This window comes from Nannospalax galili, unplaced genomic scaffold, assembly GCF_000622305.1.
Source record: "Nannospalax galili isolate Female #2095 unplaced genomic scaffold, S.galili_v1.0 scaffold146, whole genome shotgun sequence".
Classification (NCBI taxonomy): domain Eukaryota; kingdom Metazoa; phylum Chordata; class Mammalia; order Rodentia; family Spalacidae; genus Nannospalax; species Nannospalax galili.
In genome coordinates, this window is record NW_008357929.1 from 10,062,393 (window position 1) to 10,081,736 (window position 19,344).

Below are 19,344 nucleotides of genomic sequence, written 5' to 3' on the forward strand. Positions count from 1 at the left end.
GGGGGGATACAGATGGGGGGGGTGTCTAAATTTGATTAAGATCTATTGTATGAAATGCATAAAACTCAATAAAATATACAAAAATAAAATAAAAATTGTTTCAATCACATGAATAATATACAAATGCTTTCTCATGGTTAAGGTTGCTTGCTTTAAATTAAAAAAAAAAAAAAATCAGTAAGTTCAAAGTATCCAAGTAAAAATCCTCCTTGAGATCCTCTCCTACACTGCTCTTTCTAGAAGTAACTTCATTTATCAGTTAGGTAGAGTTTTCCATTTCAGTTCTGTGTGTTTGTGAACATATATTCAGGATGCCTTCCCAGTACAACTTGTATTATGTTGTAAATGTTTATCCTAGAACTTACCTTCCCATAAACATTATTCTGGGTCTATATTGACATCAGCGTTCTGACTCATTTTGTTGACTGGTAATGTGGGTGCATCACACTTGATTGAGTCTTTCTTCTTATAGTGAGCATCTAGATTCACTTCCACTCTTGTGCCTTCTGTCATCTCAAATAGTGTCACAGCTAACATCCTTTGGCATATTGTGTATGTCTGCAAATATTTCCCTAGGACAGCTATGTACATGTCCTCTGCTTTCCTACATATTGAAAAATATTTTACTTTAATTTTATTTTAACTTATTTTAATTTATTTTTATTTATTTATTTATTTTGGTTTTTCTGAGACAAGGTCTCCCTGTAGCCCCAGCTGGCCTGGAACTCACTATGTAGACCAGGCTGGCCTTGAACTCACAGAAATCTACCTGCCTCTGCCTCCCGAGTGCTGGGATTAAAGGTGTGCACCACCATGCCCGGCTTGAAAAATATTTTGAATTGCTATGTGTGACTTGGGTTAGATTTTGTTTTAAGGTTTCTTTTTTGAATTTTTTTCTCTTCACTCAGCATTACACATCTTGAATGAAGACATTGTGCACCTAAGCATTTTGATTGCAAAGTACAGCCCTTTATCCCTTTATTCCATTAAGACACTCTTAAGCTTTAGTTTTAAGATGCTGCTGATGGGGCTGGAGAGATGGCTTAGTGGTTAAGAACACTGGTTGTTCTTGCAGAAGACCTGGGTTCGAATCCCAGCACCCACATGGCAGCTAACAACTGTCCGTAACTCCAGTTCCAGGGGACCTGACAGCCTCATCTGCCCTCCGTGGGCATTGCACAGCATGGGTGCACTTACCTACATGCAGGCAATACACACATACACATAAAATAAAAATAAGTATTTTAAGATAGTTGCTGAAGGTCTTCATTAACATTTATTGAGCTCTTACAGTGTGCTAGCATTGTGCTAAAGCTTTATGAAGCTTTACCTTACACACTTCTCAGAAAACAGCAAAACTTTGTGAGGCAGGCACTACTTAGCCATCCCTGTTTTGTTGATTAGGAAGCTGGCTGAAGAAGGAAAAGTTTGAGCCAGACTCTAACCACCTGCCCTTTTGTCCCTGGCCTTCATCTCATGTCCCTGCCCATTTTTCAGTCATGTAATTTCCTGTTACACCAAGCCTTCCAAAGGCTTTGTTTCTTCCTGGAACATTTATCTGTCTCCTCTCACTAGACTGGCAAATTCATCTTGCTAATATTTCAGGATTCAGCTCTAGTGTTACCTCCTTTGGGTCCCCTTTGTTGGCTCCCTTAAATGAAATCAGTCTTTGTTTTTCTCCTGCAGAATCCTGTATGTACCTGTGTTATAATTGTGTGTTTACCCCTCTTCACTAGACATAAAAGTTTATCATATTCATCTTTATAGAGTGCATCACTACTTAGACTTTGATTATACTTTTGTATTTTGTTTTTTTATTTTTATTTTTATTTTTTTGAGACAAGGTCTCACTATGTAGCCTCACCTGGTCTAGAACTTGCTATGTAGACCATCCCAGGCTGACCTCTTTATCTCTCAGAGATCCACTTGCATCTACCTCCCAAGTGCTGGATTAAAGGCATACACTACCATATCTGGCCTTTTGTGTTTTCTATGTCTCACCTATCCTATGTTTTCCTCTTTCCCTCCCTTTTCCTCCCCTCCTCCCTTCTCTCTTTTCTCCTTTAGATTTTATTAGACAGGTTCTTATTATGTAGCCTTGAACTTGTGGTTCTCCTACCTCAGCCTTCTGGTCCTAGGATTATAGCCATGTACCAGCATATGTACTTGTTTTAAATGGATGTGTAATGTCAGAATAACTTCCCATTTTCCATAGTAAGATGGGATTATTCTTTGTAGTTTTCCTTTTTCAATTACTTGGAGTAGAGTGTTTTGTTTTGCCTTACATTCATTCATACAGTATGCTTTCTTTAAAGTTACTTGCTGATAGTCTTACTTTGTGCTTATAATATTACAATGGTTTGTCATGACCAGGGGCTCCCTGTATGTGATTACAAAACAAATAAGCTTGTGTCCAGTTTTATGCTATCATAGAGGTCTCTGCTCTTACTTGTTTCCATTGGTAAAAGAACTGTATGACCTTTTTTTTTTTTTTCTTTTTTTTGGTCTTTTTGAGACAGGGTCTCCCAGTAGCCCCAGCTGGCCTGGAACTCACTATGTAGACCAGGCTGGCCTTGAACTCACAGAAATCAGCCTGCCTCTGCCTCCCTAGTGCTGGGATTAAAGCTGTGTGCCATCATGCTCGGCCGGTATGACTTTTAAGTATAGATTACCCAAGTAATTAATAAAATGTTTTTTTCTTCCTTTTAGGAGGATGATGAACAACAAAGGCTTAATAAGGGAAAAGATCATAAAAAAACAGATACTGAAGAAGAAGTAAAAATACCAGTAGTGTGTGCTTTAGCTCAAGAAGAATCTTCAGCCCAGTTATCAAATGAAGAGGTATAATGAATCTGTAATTTAAATTATTATATATGGTGGGTGGAGGATGTTGAAGTGGGAGGCTTTCTGGAGCTCAAGACTTTAAGGTGCCTCAAAAAAAATTACATACACATTGCCATTTTTAGTTTATACATCAGTGACCTTGTTTATGAGGAAAGTGACTAGCTGAAAATTAGATAAAATGGCAGTATTTTCAGCTGATTTTTCTAGCATTATAGCACTATTTGAAGTGTATTGAACTTTTTTATTCACCATCTGAAATAACTAGATGTTCCTTTTACCAGTATTTCCAAAGTTTCAAGCATTAGAATAAGTCTTTAAATGATGCGTTTTTGTTTTGAAGCAGAGTTGGAGGTTTAATTAAAGAGATTTTTATCCTAGACTTAAGCACAGAGATTAATAGAGAGGTGCTTGGGGAATGATAAGACACTCAGGTGTGGGCATGGGCTTCCCTGGTATCTGAATTATAATGTGAGTTATAAATATTGCTAAATGCTTAGAGTTTTTTAGAATAGGTCTTGCTCTGGAGCCCATACTGACCTTAAGATCACTTCTGCCTCAGCCTCCTAAGTCCTGGGATTGATTACAGGAGCATCCTGCCTGCTCAGGTCCCATTTTAGGTCTTAAGCTTTGAGAAAAGAGGGTAAAGCTTGGCAGATTATCTTGAGGCTTAGACAAACAGTACAGTTGTTGGGAAGGTGTAGAGTAGAGGGATCCAGGGGTACAGTATGTAAGGTGTTGTCCTGTGGTCTGTCCATCTCACACCTACAGTGTGGTGAGGACCTCTTCATTAAGTTTTCTGCCTTCAAACTCTTCATATGCCATTGGATCCTCAACATTATTGTTAAATTCACTTTTTTTAAGTGTGGTTGCAGTTGGACTGCTCTTATACTCAAACCACCACTGACTCCCATAACCTACATCATTAAGTAGAAATTCCTTACTCGGACTGTTGAAGCCATTTATAAGAGGGTTATAGTTTTGGGAAAAAAACTCAATTGTTTGCTTGGGGAGTTGGGGAGTTAATAGTTATTTGTCACCATGTTAGATGCTGGGACCTGAACCTGGGTCTTCTGGAGCAGTAAGTGCTCTTAACCACTGAGCCATCTCTCCAGTCCTCAGAAGACTTTGCATAATAACCACTTTAGTCATTGTCTTGTGCCACACTCTCCATTTCACATGTTGATTCTGTCATCTGAGTATTAAAATCCTTCTATTCATCTTCAAAGCTCATGCTGACACCTCCTCTTCAGTGAAGGAAACAGTTTTATACCTAGTGTCATCAGGATAAAAGTTAAGGTATCCTGCTTGATCTACAAGGGTTTTCCCAGTTGAATAGCCCTTCTAGCTTTATCCTTTATTCTCAGCTCACTACTCAGACTTGTCTGCTTACTGTCCATGCTATTCAGTCTTATTCATATCAACTCTGCTGCTTAGAAATCCATATCAGAAGGACTGTATAGCTCAGTGGTAGAGTGCTTGCTTATCGTGTATTAAGGCCCCATGTTTGATCTCCAGCATTGAACAAAGGGGGAAATCATTCTCACTTTTGTAACTGCCACCTCCTTTCCCAGCTGGTGAAAAAGTTGCAGTGAAGTTGAATAAAGGCATATTCTTTACTTTCACAGGCATCATATTTCTGTTTAGTTTGTAGGTTTACTCTGAGCTACATGTAATATAGTTCCCCAGTGGCTTATATTTTCATGTTTGTCGATAGCCTGACATTAGAAAAGTTTTAAAAATCTTGGTAGATACTGAAAAGTATGATGTCGTTGTTTTTGTACATTCTTTGTTTTGGAGTACACACTAAGGACTGCTTGACCTGATTTGGCTCTGCATTTTTTAATAGTTAAACTCCCAGGAGAATGTCTCGATATTGGGGTTCAGCCAAATATTATATGACATTTGGGTAATGCAGTCATCCAGGAATGCTTGGAAGTCAGGAAAACAGGAAAGGAGAATTTGTGACTTACAATGAAATATTTCTCCTACTTAAAAAAAAAACTTTATTTTTTATGTGTATGAGTGTATTACATGTATGTATGTATATAAGTGCATCCGTGTCATGCGATGCCTGTAAAGGTCAGAAGAGGGAGTTGGATCTCATAGAACTGGAGTTACAGATGGTTATTAGCTGCCATGTGGGTGCTGGGAACCAAACCCAGGTCCTCTGCAAGAGCAGCCAGTATCCTAACTGCTGAGCCATCTCTCCAGCCCTATGTTTCTCTTATTTTTAATTCTGTTTTTTAACAGAGATATCTGGTATTATGTGTATTACTTCCCAACTTTAAAAATCTATTTTAAACTTACCCCTGGGGGATGTAACTCAGTGACAGAGTGGTTGACCAACATGCATGAAGTTCTATGTTCAATCCTCAGTAGTTGCTAAATACACACGTCTGTGTTTTAGACTTACAGACCTGGTATTTTGCAGTTTTGGTGTTGACTGTAATTGCTTTGTGTTCAGAATCAAGAAGTTGTATCTTGTTCACATGTCTAACCTGCACCCTCAGTAGTGCCCAACATACAGAAGACATTTGATAAGTGGTTATTCAATAATTATATGAAGGCAGCAAATTATCATGTATAATGTGTAATAAAATACATGTAATTATGGTAGTTTTTCCCTTTAGGATTCAGAGAATTATCTAACTTGGAAATACATGTTTTCCCATTTCAGGAACATTTAGATAGCACCCATGGATCAGTCCATTCCTTAGATGCAGACATGCTGTTACTATCTGGAGATCCATTCAGTAAATCGGACAATGACGTGTTTAAAGATGGACTCAGGAGAGCTCAGTCTACAGATAGCTTGGGAACCTCGAGCTCATTGCAATCCAAAGCTTTAGGCTATAACTACAAAGCAAAATCTGCTGGAAACTTGGATGAGTCGGATTTTGGGCCACTGGTTGGAGCAGATTCTGTGTCTGAGAACTTTGATACTGTATCTCTTGGGTCACTGCAGATGCCAACAGGGTTTATGTTAACCAAAGATCAGGAAAGAGCAATTAAGGCAATGACACCAGAACAAGAAGAGACGGCATCTCTCCTCTCCAGTGTCACCCAGGGCATGGAGAGTGCGTATGTGTCCCCCAGTGGTTACCGCCTAGTCAGTGAGACAGAATGGAATCTCCTGCAGAAAGAGGTAAGTTATTTTGACCTTTGCTCGTTTTACTCTCTTGTTTTGTGACAGGGTTTCATGTAGCCCAAGCTGGCCTCCAACTCGCTATATAATGAAGATGACCTTGAACTCCAAGGATGACCTTTGATTTTCTGCACCTCTCCAGTGCTGGGATTATAGGTGTGTGCCACCGTAGCCTGTGCTCCTCTCACTCGGAAGGACAGTGGGTAACTCTGGTGTTCATCCTTCAGTAGATAGTTCCTGGAGTCAGTGTAGGCTCATGCTGCCAGCAAGTACGTATTATAAACACAGATCCAGCCTTGTCATAGTCTGCTTTGCCTCTTCCATGTGACAGTCACAGAGAAAGGATCTGGCAGACCAGTGGTGTTGACAAGCGTCACAGTTAAGAATGGCCTGGATTTGTTTTGCAGTTTATGAAAGTCTGAATATATGCCATGATTCACTTACTCATTTTTCCTTTAGTTTTGAAATGCAAATGTAAACTAGCAGCTGATGCCGAGAGTGGTTTTAAGTAGGGGGTGGAAAATAGGGGAGAGAAAAGAAGCAGTCTTAATGAGGGCAATTTTCCTCTGAGTATTTTCAGACTCAGATGATTAGGAGATAAGAACTTAAATATGTATTTGCATACTGCTTTACGGATTTCAGAGCCCTTTCACATACCTCATCTCTTTGAGCTTTATGATTATAATGAAGCAGTCAGGCCACGATTGTCCCCAATTTATGGATGAAGTAACTCAAGCCTTGTTAAATGTTCCCTTAACTCAGTATAAAACCTGGGTCAGAATCTAGGTTTCCTGACTTCCAGTGTTTTCCCCACTCAGGGCTACTTCTCTTTACAGAAACACTTGAGGAATAAACGGAACAACCTTTTCAATCTGAAATGGATGCTTCTCCCTGGTGTCAGGCAAAACATAGAAAGTGCTACTTAGTAGTTTCATACCCAGTGTGTGATTGGAGGTGGGGATCGGCACTGTTCTTTGTTTTCTTCTTTTCCGTTGGTTAGGTAGTGTTGATTTAAACTACAAGTGCACAGTAGAGTACCTTTTGCTTGCTTTGAGTTTACCTCGAATGTAGTGTTTTGTGGCCTTTGGTGATAAGTTCTGTCCCTTATTTTCTGGTTATACTTGTGTGAGAGGTTATGAACTTTTAGAATCTGACCCTATAGTCTAACTTTAAAAAAAAAAAAACTCTGAAGAAATTTATTTTGTGCATTGAGTAACAGTGTTAAGAATGTGCATTTGTTCCTCAAGTATATGATTTAGAATTATTTTGTTCTGCTTGATAAGAGGCAATTTTGGTGCCCTTCAGGTCCATAATGCTGGAAATAAACTTGGTAGACGTTGTGATATGTGTTCCAATTATGAAAAACAGTTGCAAGGAATTCAGATTCAGGAGGCTGAAACAAGAGACCAGGTGAGTTTCATTGGAGACCCAGAATTGTCTTTTTTGGGGGGGGGTTAGGGTTTCACTATGTAGCCCCAGCTGACCTGGAACTTGCTCTGTAGACCAGGCTGGCTTTAAATTCAGAGATCCACCTGCCTCTGCCTCCCCAGTGCTGGGATTAAAGGTGTGTACCATCATACCTGGCCCAGAATCCTCTTCCCCCCCCCAATTTGTTTTCTGAAGTGTATCGATCCTGTTAAATTATGAAATAATCTGGCATGTACAATGACAGGTGATTTCCAGTGAGAGCCCAGTAGGACTCTGAGTGTCTGTGATTCGTTAGCATGCTAACACCATACCAGTCAGCTTAGCCCTTAGAGGAGCACCACCTCATCTCTCCTTGCACCCCATCTACTTGGAGCCCAAACACCTAAACTTGATGTCGGCCCTGTCTCATCCACACCAAGGTCTGCATGATATGGAGATTGGGGAGGTGAGAATTACCATGACGGTTTGACACAATAAAAGCTTAACTTAATCCCATATTAATCAGAATTTGGGCTGTTAATTGCTTACTGCCTACTTGTCATAAATTTGTTGAATTAATGGTAATTTATAGGATCATAGAATTTAGGCATATTTGGAATATGAACATTGACAAGTTTAAGTTATTTTTCAAATGCAGAGCTGAATAATGGGTACATTGATGGCAGTCAGATAATGATGTGGAATTCAGCCAGAGTAGGCTTGAGAAAGCGTATGTAAGGAAAAGATGTTTTTCTTGTATTTCTTAACTGTTCTTTGGTTGTTGAGGACATTATTTATTGTCTTTGGCATCAAAAGAACTTTAAGCAGGTTAGAATGATGCTCTAGTATTTTCAAGTGTCAGTGGCATTGAGCTCCCCCATCTGTATTCTTCTTTGTTGCTAGTTTAGAGGTGAATTTCAAAAGCTATTTACAAAACTAACATAATTGACATTGGATAGTGTGACCTGGGAAAGTGCTGTCTTGGATTCTTTATTTCTGTAGATTTTATATTGATGGCTCTCCTCTGCCTGACATTCTTCTGAATCCTGGCAGTGCAGATACAGGTTTCAGCATTGCAGACCAGAACATCAGAAAAGGCAACACTTGTGTTTGCTTTAGAACCTGGGTTTAAATTAGGAGAAGCGGGACTGGAGAGATGGCTCAACAGTTAAGAGCACTGACTGCTCTTGAGAAGGACCAAGGTTCTGTTCCCACTGCTCACGTGGCAGTTCACGACTGTAACTCCAGTTCCTGGGGATCTGATGCCCTCTTCTGACCTCCACAGGTACTACATGACATGGGTGCACTTACATTCAGGCAATACACTCATGCACATAAAATTAAATAATAATAAATGAAATATTTCTTAAAAATTAGGAGAAGCAGGGAAGGAAAAAGTGTGTTCAAGGAGAGGACAATGTACAAAGTCATGAAAGAATGTTACGTTCTGGGATACATGAATAGTTCAGGTGACTGGTATGTGCTGTGAGAAGAAACTGCCTAGAAAGGTCAGGCTGAGATCAGAGAGGAGAGGTGATAAAGTGGTTTAAGTTTGACCCCAGCACGAGCAGCTTTGGTGGCATTAGGGCCTTTTTTTTTTCCTGGTCTTTTTTGAGACAGGGTCTCCTTGTGGTCCCAGCCGACCTGGAGCTTGCTATGTAGATCAGGCTGGCCTAGATCTCACAGAGCTCTACCTGCCTCTGCCTCCTAAGTGCTGGGATTAAAGGTGTGCCCCATCATGCCTAGCCACATTAGGACTAGGACTTTTAAGTGGGGGAATGGTTGTAATTCACTTTCATAAAATGTAGGGTGTTCATGTGAATTGCAAATCAGAGGAAAGGGATAGAGTAGACAAGGGAGGCCAGTACTGGAACCTAGAGGGCCCATCAGACAAGTAGTTTTCAAATGAGGCCATGTATGTGAAACACTTACTTGCTAACTGTAAAGCATGGCTCAGTTCTTGAGGTTATCCATTTCTTTCTGAATTGACAAGTCTATGATGTTTCTCAGAAAAAAGGAGAAAGATTCTGTCTGGAGTTGGTTTTTGTTTATTTTTTTTCTAATATTTTATTTATTATTTTTATTTTATGTGTATGCGTATATTGCCTCTGTGTAGGCAAGTGTACCCGTGTCATGTGATGCCCACAGAGGACAGAAGAGGCCATCGGATCCCCTGGGACTGGAGTTATGGACAGTTGTTAGTTGTTAACCACTGAGCCATCTCTCCAGCCTCCCCCACTTTAAAAAAAAATAAATTTACAAAATAATCCAGTTGACTTTTTAAATTACATAGGTGAAGAAACTTCAAGTAATGCTAAGGCAAGCTAATGACCAGCTAGAGAAGACAATGCGGGATAAACAGGAGCTGGAAGATTTCATTAAGCAGAGCACTGAAGACTCAAGCCACCAGGTAAGTGAGGGCTTTAGAATGGGGTGTAGGAGGGATCTGAGCTGTTCACATTACATTTAAAAGTTTAAAAGTACAGTTATTTTTTTTGCTCTGAAAATGTGGCAGTTTTATTTTCTCTGAGACAAAAAGTGCTTACTGATTTTTCTATGGTATCTGTTGTATAGGGCTTTTTCTTTCAAAATAATCAGCTCACGAATTGAATGAGTATCTGAGGGCCCTGATTTTTCTTTCCTCTTTTTTAAAAAAATAGTTTATTTACTACTTTTTAATTTTATGTGTATTTTATGAGTGTTTTGTCTACATGTTTGTAAGTACACCATGTGCATGCAGTGCCCCACAGAGGCCAGAAAAGGGTGTCCAGATCCCCTGGAACTGGAGTTATGGACGGTTGTTAGCTACCATGTGGGTGCTGGGAGCTGATGCCAAGTCCTCTGGGAGAATGGCAAGTTTTCTTAAACACTGAGCTTCTCAGTGTTGGTGATTTTTGCTTTGATTTGCCTTGTCTTAGGAGGCAGTCAGTCTGATCATGTTCATGGCCCTCCTGCCCTTTACCCTCTTTGAGTAGTAGTCCCAGTGCAGGCTCAGCTATCAGGGCATTTGTTACACTCTATGGGATGTGTATGGAGCTCAGGAATGAGCTTGGAACTTGTTCTGCCTGATATATAGAATTAGGGGCACTTTTTCTAACTCCCATGTCTGTGATATTACTCCTTTATTATCTGGCTTAGAAGAAGCCTGTTCCTGGCATGCAGCCCTTGAACTTTTTATCCTCCTGCCTCAAACTCCCAAGTCCTGGAATTACAGACATATACCACCAAACCTGGCTTATGTGGTACTGGGGAATAAATCAAATGCTTCATGCATGCTAGGCAAGTACTCTACCAGTTGAACTACATCGCTAAATCCAGTTCAGTTTTTAAAAATATTTTACTTTATTTTTTTTAATGTGTATGTGTGTTCCCTACATGTATATAAGTGGACCTATGTTGTGAAATGCCCACAGAGGTCAGAAGAGGGTATCAAATTCCTTTTGAACTGAAGTTATGGATGGTTGTTAGCTGCCATGTGGATGCTGGGAATTGAACCCAGGTCCTCTGCAAGAGCAGCCAGTGCTCTTAACCACTGAGCCATCTCTCCAGCGCCAGTTCAGGGTTTTTTTTTTTTTTTTTTTTTTTTTTGGTTTTTTTTTTTGAGACAGGGTCTCCCTGTAGTCCCAGCTGTCCTGGAACTCACTATGTAGACCAGGCTGGCCTTGAACTCACAGAGATCTGCTTGCCTCTGCCTCTGCTTGCCTCTGCTGGGATTAAAGGTGTGCGCCACCACGCCTGGCCAGTTCAGTTATTTTTAAAAACAATATACAGCACTTATAAACAATTATACAAGGAAATAGGGTTTTTAAAAAAAAAAAAAAAAACCAATAAGACAATGGGCTGGAGAAATGGCATCCTTCATCCTTGGCTACATAGGGGCCTTTCAAGGCCATCCTGGGTATATGATTTCCTGTCTCAAAAAAAAAAAAAAATGGCTGAACTAATATAAAAGCCCAAGATGAAGCCATATTCCTTATGGTGCTCACAATCCTGGATCTTCTTAATGCACTTACAGGAATTCAGATATGTAAAGTTATGAAGGTTGGATTATTTGAACGTGTTCCCTTCCCCAGTGATATGGTACTTGTGTACCCAGTTTATCAGGTTGTTTGCTTGGTGTATCCGAGACTCTTTAGTCACTCTTAAGGGTAGCAAATTGAGGGTTAAGTGCTCTCAGATGCTCTGCTCTGTGCCACAGCTATTCTTTTTGGAATTGGCACATACTTCTAGAGAAGCATTTCAGACACTCTGCCCCATTCTCTTTGTTAGTTATCCAGTGCCTTCAAAAAACGATTTTATCTGTCTACCTATCATTTTAAAAGATTTAGTTTATTTTACATGTATGATCGTTTGCCTGCATGTATGTATGTATACCACATGTGTGTAGTATCTGTGGAGGCCAGAAGAGGGCATTGCATCCCTTGGAACTGGAGTTGTAGACAGTTGTGAGCCTACCATGTGGGTGCTGGGAACTAAGCCCGGGCCTTCTGCAAGAATAGCAAGTGCTTTTAACCACTGAGCCATCTCTCCAGCCCCATATAGATAGACAGATAGACAGATAGATGATAGATAGGTAGATAGCTAGCTAGCTAGCTAGATAGATAGATAGATAGATAATTTTTTATTGAACTTTTGTGTATTTCATACAGGGAATCACCTTTAGAACCCCTTCCCCTTTGGCACCCCCCATAGCCCCCCCAACTGGAGTTCATACATTCTGTCATTTATTTTAAGGCCTATCATGTAAAGTTAGTGTCCCCAGATGTCTCTCAGTTCAAGTTCATCCACTGGGATCTAGTCAGCTTATCTAGAGTCCCTCCCTCTTAAGAAGATCAGCTCTTTCTCACCTAGCAGTAATCAGCTGCCAATAATTCTACTACGATTGGGGCCTGCTGTTCATTTTCACAGTTCTGTGCTGGGTTTTTGTCTGCATGGGTCTTGTGTATGCTGACACCATTGCTATAGGTTCATATGAGAAGGGTCCCAGGAGCCTGTAGGACTATTTCCATATGGCCATGCACCTCCTCCCTGGCTCTTGTAATCTTTCTGCCCTCTTCCAAAATTATCCCTGAACCCTGGGTGAGTGGATTTTTTTTTTTTTTTAATAGGAGTCTGGTCCAAGGACCCACACTCTGAAGACTCCTATTCTCAACATTTTGACTATTTGCGACCTTTGTATTCCTGGCCCTCTGTTGCATGAAGGAGCTTCATTGATGAGATTGAAAGATGCATTAGTGTTTCCTTTATCCCTTGTTCTATGTTCCGTGAGCCTTAGGTGCAGAAGTTGCACCCTAGATGTGCCATTTAGGCTTGGGCAATTCACAGATAATTTCTATGTGTGACCAATTGTGGAACTCTGTGATTATCTCTGTCTCTTGAAAAAGAAGCTTCATTGATGGGTGGTGACTGGGATACTTGTCTGTAGATGTAAGGATCCATATTTTGCACATAGTAAGAAATTACATTTGTCTAGGGATGTGACAACCTTGGAGTTTTTTCTAAGATCTATGATCTCTCCAGCTATGTATAATTGGCTCTGTTTACACTGCCACACATGAGTTTCCTCCCATTGAGTGGGCTTTAAATTCAATTAGGTAGCTGTTGATTACCCCCAAGAAAAAAGTGTCACTTCTGCACCAATGTCATTTGCTGTGCTGGTCATTGATGTAGTTTTTAGGCCTTGAAGCTGGGTTTGGACCATGGACTGATGTTCTCTCTTAGCCCCAGTCCTATATTTTATGTGTTTATACAGCTTTTCTACTTCTCAGTAGTTTGATTCACATTGCCTAATCTGTCATGACTAGAGGTAAGATTCTGATAATCGTTTTTGAAATCTCTAGACAAAATTACTTCTATTTATAATTTTTGTGTGTGAGTCATCAATTTTCAAATAATACTCTTCCTGGAAATAGTAAAACTAATTCAAGAGTTGAGAGTTTAGTGATGTTAATAGCGTATGTATCACCCGTCAGTTATCTACCTTAGAAGATTATATAGTTAGCTCACAAAGGATTCATTTATCCTTTAAAGATGTGCTTTCTCTCTCCCTCCTCTTTCTCTACCTCCCCCCCTCCCTCCCGCCTTCCCCCTTTTCTTCCTCCTCCCCATCCCTACCTCTCTCCATGACTTCCCTTCCTGACTTCTTGACTTCCATATTAAAAAGGTTGTTTGTTTGTTTATTTATTTATTTATGAATGATATCTGTGCATGTATTGGCCACAGCACACATGTGGAGATCACATTGAGTCTTTCTTTAACTATTTGGGTCCTAGGAATCAAACTCAGGTTTTCAGGCTTGGCAGCAAGTACCTTTACCTGCTAATCCATCTTGCCAGTCCCAGGCTTCCAGTTTTTAATTGATTTTTTTTTTAACTCCTTAAAAATATTAACTGTGGGGTTGGACAGATGGCTTGATGGTTAAGAGCACTTGCTGTTCTTCCTAAAGACCCAGGTTTGGTTCCCAGCACTCACATGGTAGCTAACAACGATTTATAACTACAGTTCCAGGGGATCCAGTGCCCTCTTCTGGATTTTAAGGAGCGTTGCTTATATACATGCAGGCAAAAAACTTTATGTAAAGAAAAAAAAATTTTTTTTAAAACATCTGTAACTAGACTGTGGGTTCTCATCATTCTAGAGACCAATTGCTGCTGTTTGTTGATGTATGGTAGCATACAGCTTGGGCTTTGGTAGATACCCTTCAGTACCTGGAAGGCTTGAAATACAGCACATACACACATTGGTTGAATGAGAGATGAGTCATTCCTGTGGACAACATAAACTGTGAGGGATGGGCTTAAAGGGATGCAGGGGTAGCTTCAGATAAAACTAATTTAGTAACTGTATCTTTTCATGTATGCATTTTCTGTTAAGATCTCTGCACTTGTTTTAAGAGCTCAAGCATCTGAGGACTTACTTAAAGAGTTACAACAGAGCTTTTCCCAAGCACAGAGGGATGTTCAGGAACAGATGGTAAGTCAACATTTTAAATAACTGTTATGGGTGTTTTATTTATTTCTGATTGTTTTACCTTGAAATCATTTTTAATACAACTTTCTTACCCTGTGCAGTGTGGTTACTGTTAAATACTGTAAAGCATATTATTGATAGGTAAGGTAGTGTAAAGAGATCATTTCCTTTTTAAGCAGACTTCCTCATCTTCTCATCTTTATTTTTTTTCCCTTGGGAAACCTAAACAGAGTAAACTATGATAGACCAATATTTAGTTTTCAGTTCAAAATACAGGCTTAAAAGAATTGACATCTGTAACTCAGATGGATTTCAAATGGTCATTGTGCTTTTCCTGGGCAGCTTATTTACTTAGAATAATGTAGTTAATTTTCCAGGATTTATTAAAAATAAAAGATGTATTCTAGGGGTTGGAGAGATGGCTCCGTGGTTAAGAGTACTGACTGCTCTTGCAGAGGACCCGGGTTCGATTCCCAGCACCCACATGGCAACTAACAACTATCCATAACTCCAGTTCCAGGGATCTGACACATTCTTCTGGCCTCCTCGGGCATTGTACAACACAGGTGCATTTCCATACATGTAGGCAAAACACTCATATGCATAAAATACAAAGAAAGAAATTTAAAAAACTTTTTTTAAAGATGTGTTCTAACTGTTGATCTGAGGACCTTCCAGAGGGCCATAAACTGAGGGCTGGGCAGAGCTTGATGAGCAGCAGCTGCTAAGAGCCTTTATGGAGTCCTTCTGAAGCTCGATTCTCCTTTCTTACCAGTCTGACTGTGTTTGCCTTGTTCCTCATTCATCTCAAAGTTGGAACTTTGGCTTGAGTCAATTCTGGTAGAATTGTTCCTTCTGGAATGACTGTGAGAAGCTTTTAAAAATCAAAATGGTGGTTGAGTTCCTAAATTCTGCACTTGGTCTGTGGGAACCCTCAGATCCTAATTATTGTCTGGGAAGTTCTCATTGTTTCCATAGGTAGTGAAAATAATTGTTACATTCTCTCAAAGTTTCATGGAGTTGTCCTCTGTATCTTTTTCCCTCATCTTTTTTTTGGGGTGGGGTGGGGTAGATTGAGACAGGGTCTTACTATGAGCCTTGGCTGACCTGGAACTTGCTATGTAGACCAGGCTGGCTTCAAATTCACAAAGGTCCACCTGCCTCTGCCTCCTGAATGCTGGGACTAAAGGTGTGCACCACCATGCCCAGCCATCTTGTTAAAGCCCATCTGCCTCTGCAGACACTGTGCAAGTCGATTCCATTAAAAATGAATGTAGATTAGGTGACAATGGAGAATTATTGGAATTTAGGCTGGCATCCTTTGAACATTTCATTTTGGCCATTTTCTCAAAATGAATGGTTCTTATGCTGAGAAAGAGAAACTCAGTGTCTTAAGTCCCTGCAGATTTAGGGATTGGAATCTTACTGTTTCCGCCTTTGTATTTTGAAGTTCACATTCTCTGAGTTTATGGAATCAACTCTTAAAAAACTGTCACTTCAGGGCCAGTGAGATAGCTCAGCAGGTAAAAGTGCAAACCTAATGTTTTGTATTAGATCCCTGGAACCCATGGTGGAAGGAGAGAACCAACTCCCAAAAGTTGTCCTCTGATCGCCACATGTCCATGGTTCATGGACACCTGCACTTTCATACATCATGTACACACAATAATAGTAAATAAAATAAAAAATAACTCACCAGGTGTGGTGGTGCATGCAGTTAACTTCAGTACTCGGGAGGCAGAAGCAAGTGGATCTCTGTGATTGAGGCCTGCCTGGTCTGTATAGCAAGTTCCAGGCCATCTGGGGCTACACAGACCTTGTCTCAAAACAAACAAAAAACAAAGCAACTATAACAAAAAAGTCTCCAATTCACCAGTTGCTAACACTTTGCTACATTAGTACTCTAGTATCTGTCTGCTCTTTGCATCTCTGACTGTGTACATGTAGGACTATTGTACAGATACCGTATGTTTGGTTTGTGATGAACTATTTGGAATTAAGATGTAGACATTATGGCACTCCTAAATATTTCAGCATAAATCTCCTAAGAATAAAGATGTTTTACATGGTATCACTATTCTTTTTATGACCTTAAAATTTAACCACTTTGCTGGGAGTGGTAGCACACATCTTTGATCCCAGCACTCGGAGGCAGAGGCAGGCAGATTTCTGTGAAATAGAGGCCAGGTCTACGTAGTGAGTTCCAGGCCAACTGTGGCTATAGAGAGACCCTGTCTCAGAAACAACAACAACAACAACAACAAAAAGTTTTTCTCTAAAAAAATTACTTGTTTCAAAATTCTTTAGTTTTTTTTTTTTTTTTTTTTTTTTTTTATTGTGTATAATGGGAGGTAGAGATACTGCCTTTCTAGTCTTCTGTGGGATACATGTTCTATTTGATAAAGGCCTTATTTATGTCAGCCATTTCCACTGAGCAAAAGATTCTGGTCCTGTTGTGCTCTGGGAGGCAGGAAAAACAGTGGTTATTTCTGAACTATTGGTAGAGGAAACAATGGTTATTTTTGAACTATTGATAGAAATAGTAGAAATGAGCTCATGTGCTTGCCTTGTTGCCTGGCTTCTTGCTGACTGTATATATACACAGAGAGAGAGAGAGAGACTGAAAATAAAAATGGCAGGTGGGTGGAACAGTGAGATGGCTCAGTGGTTGAAGGTGCTTGCTTCCAAGTCTGACAACCTGAGTGAAACCTGGAACCATCGTAAAAGGAGAAAATAGACTCTACATAGTTGTTTTCTAGTCTCTAGTCTCCACACACACTGTGGCACACAAGTGTCTACAATATAAATGTGGAAAAAAAGTTCTGAGCTTTTTTTTTAAAAAAAAAAGAGTCTTGCCGGGTGTGGTGGTGCACGCCTTTAATCCCAGCACTCGGGAGGCAGAGGCAGGCAGATCTCTTGTGAGTTCAAGGCCAGCCTGGTCTACATAGTGAGTTCCAGGACAGCTGGGGCTACAGGGAGACCCTGTCTCAAAAAGACCCCCCCCCCAAAAAAAAAGTCTTGCACAATTTTATTATGTACCCTTCTATCCTTAAACATCATTGTTTGGCCTTGATTTTTCTCTGGTGTGGTTATTAGCAGACTGGATTTACCTTCCAGGCTGTGATCAGCATCTGTTTCTATTTCAGTCAGTGTTGATGCAGTCACGAGAGCAGGTTTCAGAAGAGCTGGTGAGGCTCCAAAAGGACAATGACAGCCTGCAAGGAAAGCACAGCCTGCACATGTCCCTGCAGCAGGCAGAAGACTTCATTCTCCCTGACACTGTGGAGGTAATGTATTGCCACATTGTCAAAAATAGAAACAAGTATATTTTTTGAAATGGTTGTAAGTTCCTTGAAAAAAAATTATTAAAATCAAATTCATATATCAAATAATTTCAACCTTTTTCAAAAATTTATTTTTATGTGTATGAATGTTATGTCTGCATGTGTGTAAGAGCACCCATGTTGTGCAGTGCCTGAGGAGGACAGAAGAGGACCTCAGATCCCCTGGAACTGGAGTTATGGACTTGTTAGCCACCATGTGGGTGCTGGGATTCAAGGCCAGGTCTTCCGAAAGAATAGCTAGTGCTCTTAACCGCTGAACCATCTCTCCAGCCCCACAATTCAACCTTTAAAGGTATAATTCAGCTTTTTAGTGTAGTCACAGGTAAATGCAGCCACTGTTAACAGATATAAAAACTTGTTTTTGTTTTTGACTTTGAAATAAGGTCTGAGTATGTAGTGCAGGCATGCCTCCCCAGGGCTGAGATTCTGGCTGTGTGCTACCACAATTTTAAACATTTTCATCACCTCAAAAATAAACCTCTTACCCTTTAGCTATTGTTCCTGTTCTCTTCCCTCCCAATCTAATGAACTGCTGGTCTGTCTCTGTCTATAAATATTTCCTTATTTTGGAATTTAATATGAATAGACTCATAGTCTTTTAAAAAATCTGCCTTGGCCTCATTACTTAGCATGCTTTTAAGATTTATCCATGTTAGCTGGGCGTGGTGGTGCATGCCTTTAATCCCAACACTTTGGAGGCAGAGGCAGGCAGATCTCTGAGTTTGAGGCCAGCTTGGTCTACAAAGTGAGTGCTAGGCCAGCTGGGTCTACAGGGAGACCCTGTCTCAAAAAGAGCAAAAAAAAAAAAAAAAAGATTTATCCATGTTGTGGCAAATATCAGCCCTTAGTTACTTTTTGTGGTTGAATAATATACTCCACTATATGAATATTTTGTTTATTCATCTGTTGATGAACATCTGAGCTATGTCCACTTTGGAGCTGTTATAACTACGGCATGAATATCCATGTACAAGATCTGGAGCAGGCATGTTTCCATTTCTCTTGAATATAGACCTAATATAGAGTTGCTGCAACCTATGAGAATGCTGTCAATTTGGTATTATGTTGTAGAACTATTAGATCATTTTTTTTTCTTGAATCAACATATTATTAATTACACAAAATAATGAATTTCATCATATTTTCATGCATGTGTATAATGTATTTTTTCACATTCAACCCTCATGACCTTTTCCTCTCACCCAATGATCCCTTCCTCTTCCCATCTAGTCTCCTTCTGCTTTCATCTCCTATGAGTTTAAAATTCTGACTCCTCTTCCAAGCACGTCTCAGTGTCTCAGTGAGGGGTTTATTGGCATTTAGGATTGGATAATGCTTCTTTTGTGGAAACGTATATTACAATTGACAGTTGTGTTTACACATATGAATTTCAGCAAAAGTCAGGAGAGGAGATAAGAATATAATTTGGAACCTGATACGGAACATTTCAAGTCCTGAAGTTATAGAGATCGATTAGGAAGAAAATGTAAATACAAAAGTCATCTATGGATTGACCTGAATCGGCATTCAGGGTCAGTAAGAATTAAACCAAAAGAAACAGTAAGAGCAGGCTGTGAGATGAGAAGATCAAAGAAGAATATTTTATTTTACTTACTGTGCTTGTAGTGAAAGTTA

At 39.9% G+C, this 19,344-nt stretch overlaps 1 protein-coding gene across 1 annotated transcript in view; it reads left to right on the plus strand.

The window, feature by feature from the left end:
- Positions 1–19,344, plus strand: part of Rabep1 (rabaptin, RAB GTPase binding effector protein 1) — a 63,288-nt gene that overhangs the window by 28,079 nt on the left and 15,865 nt on the right. Inside the window, exons 7-12 of the mRNA XM_008855946.3 lie at positions 2,710–2,841; positions 5,522–5,989; positions 7,295–7,399; positions 9,690–9,806; positions 14,270–14,368; positions 17,512–17,652. Coding sequence (XP_008854168.1) covers positions 2,710–2,841; positions 5,522–5,989; positions 7,295–7,399; positions 9,690–9,806; positions 14,270–14,368; positions 17,512–17,652 — 1,062 coding nt within the window. The remainder of the gene's footprint in view (positions 1–2,709; positions 2,842–5,521; positions 5,990–7,294; positions 7,400–9,689; positions 9,807–14,269; positions 14,369–17,511; positions 17,653–19,344) is intronic.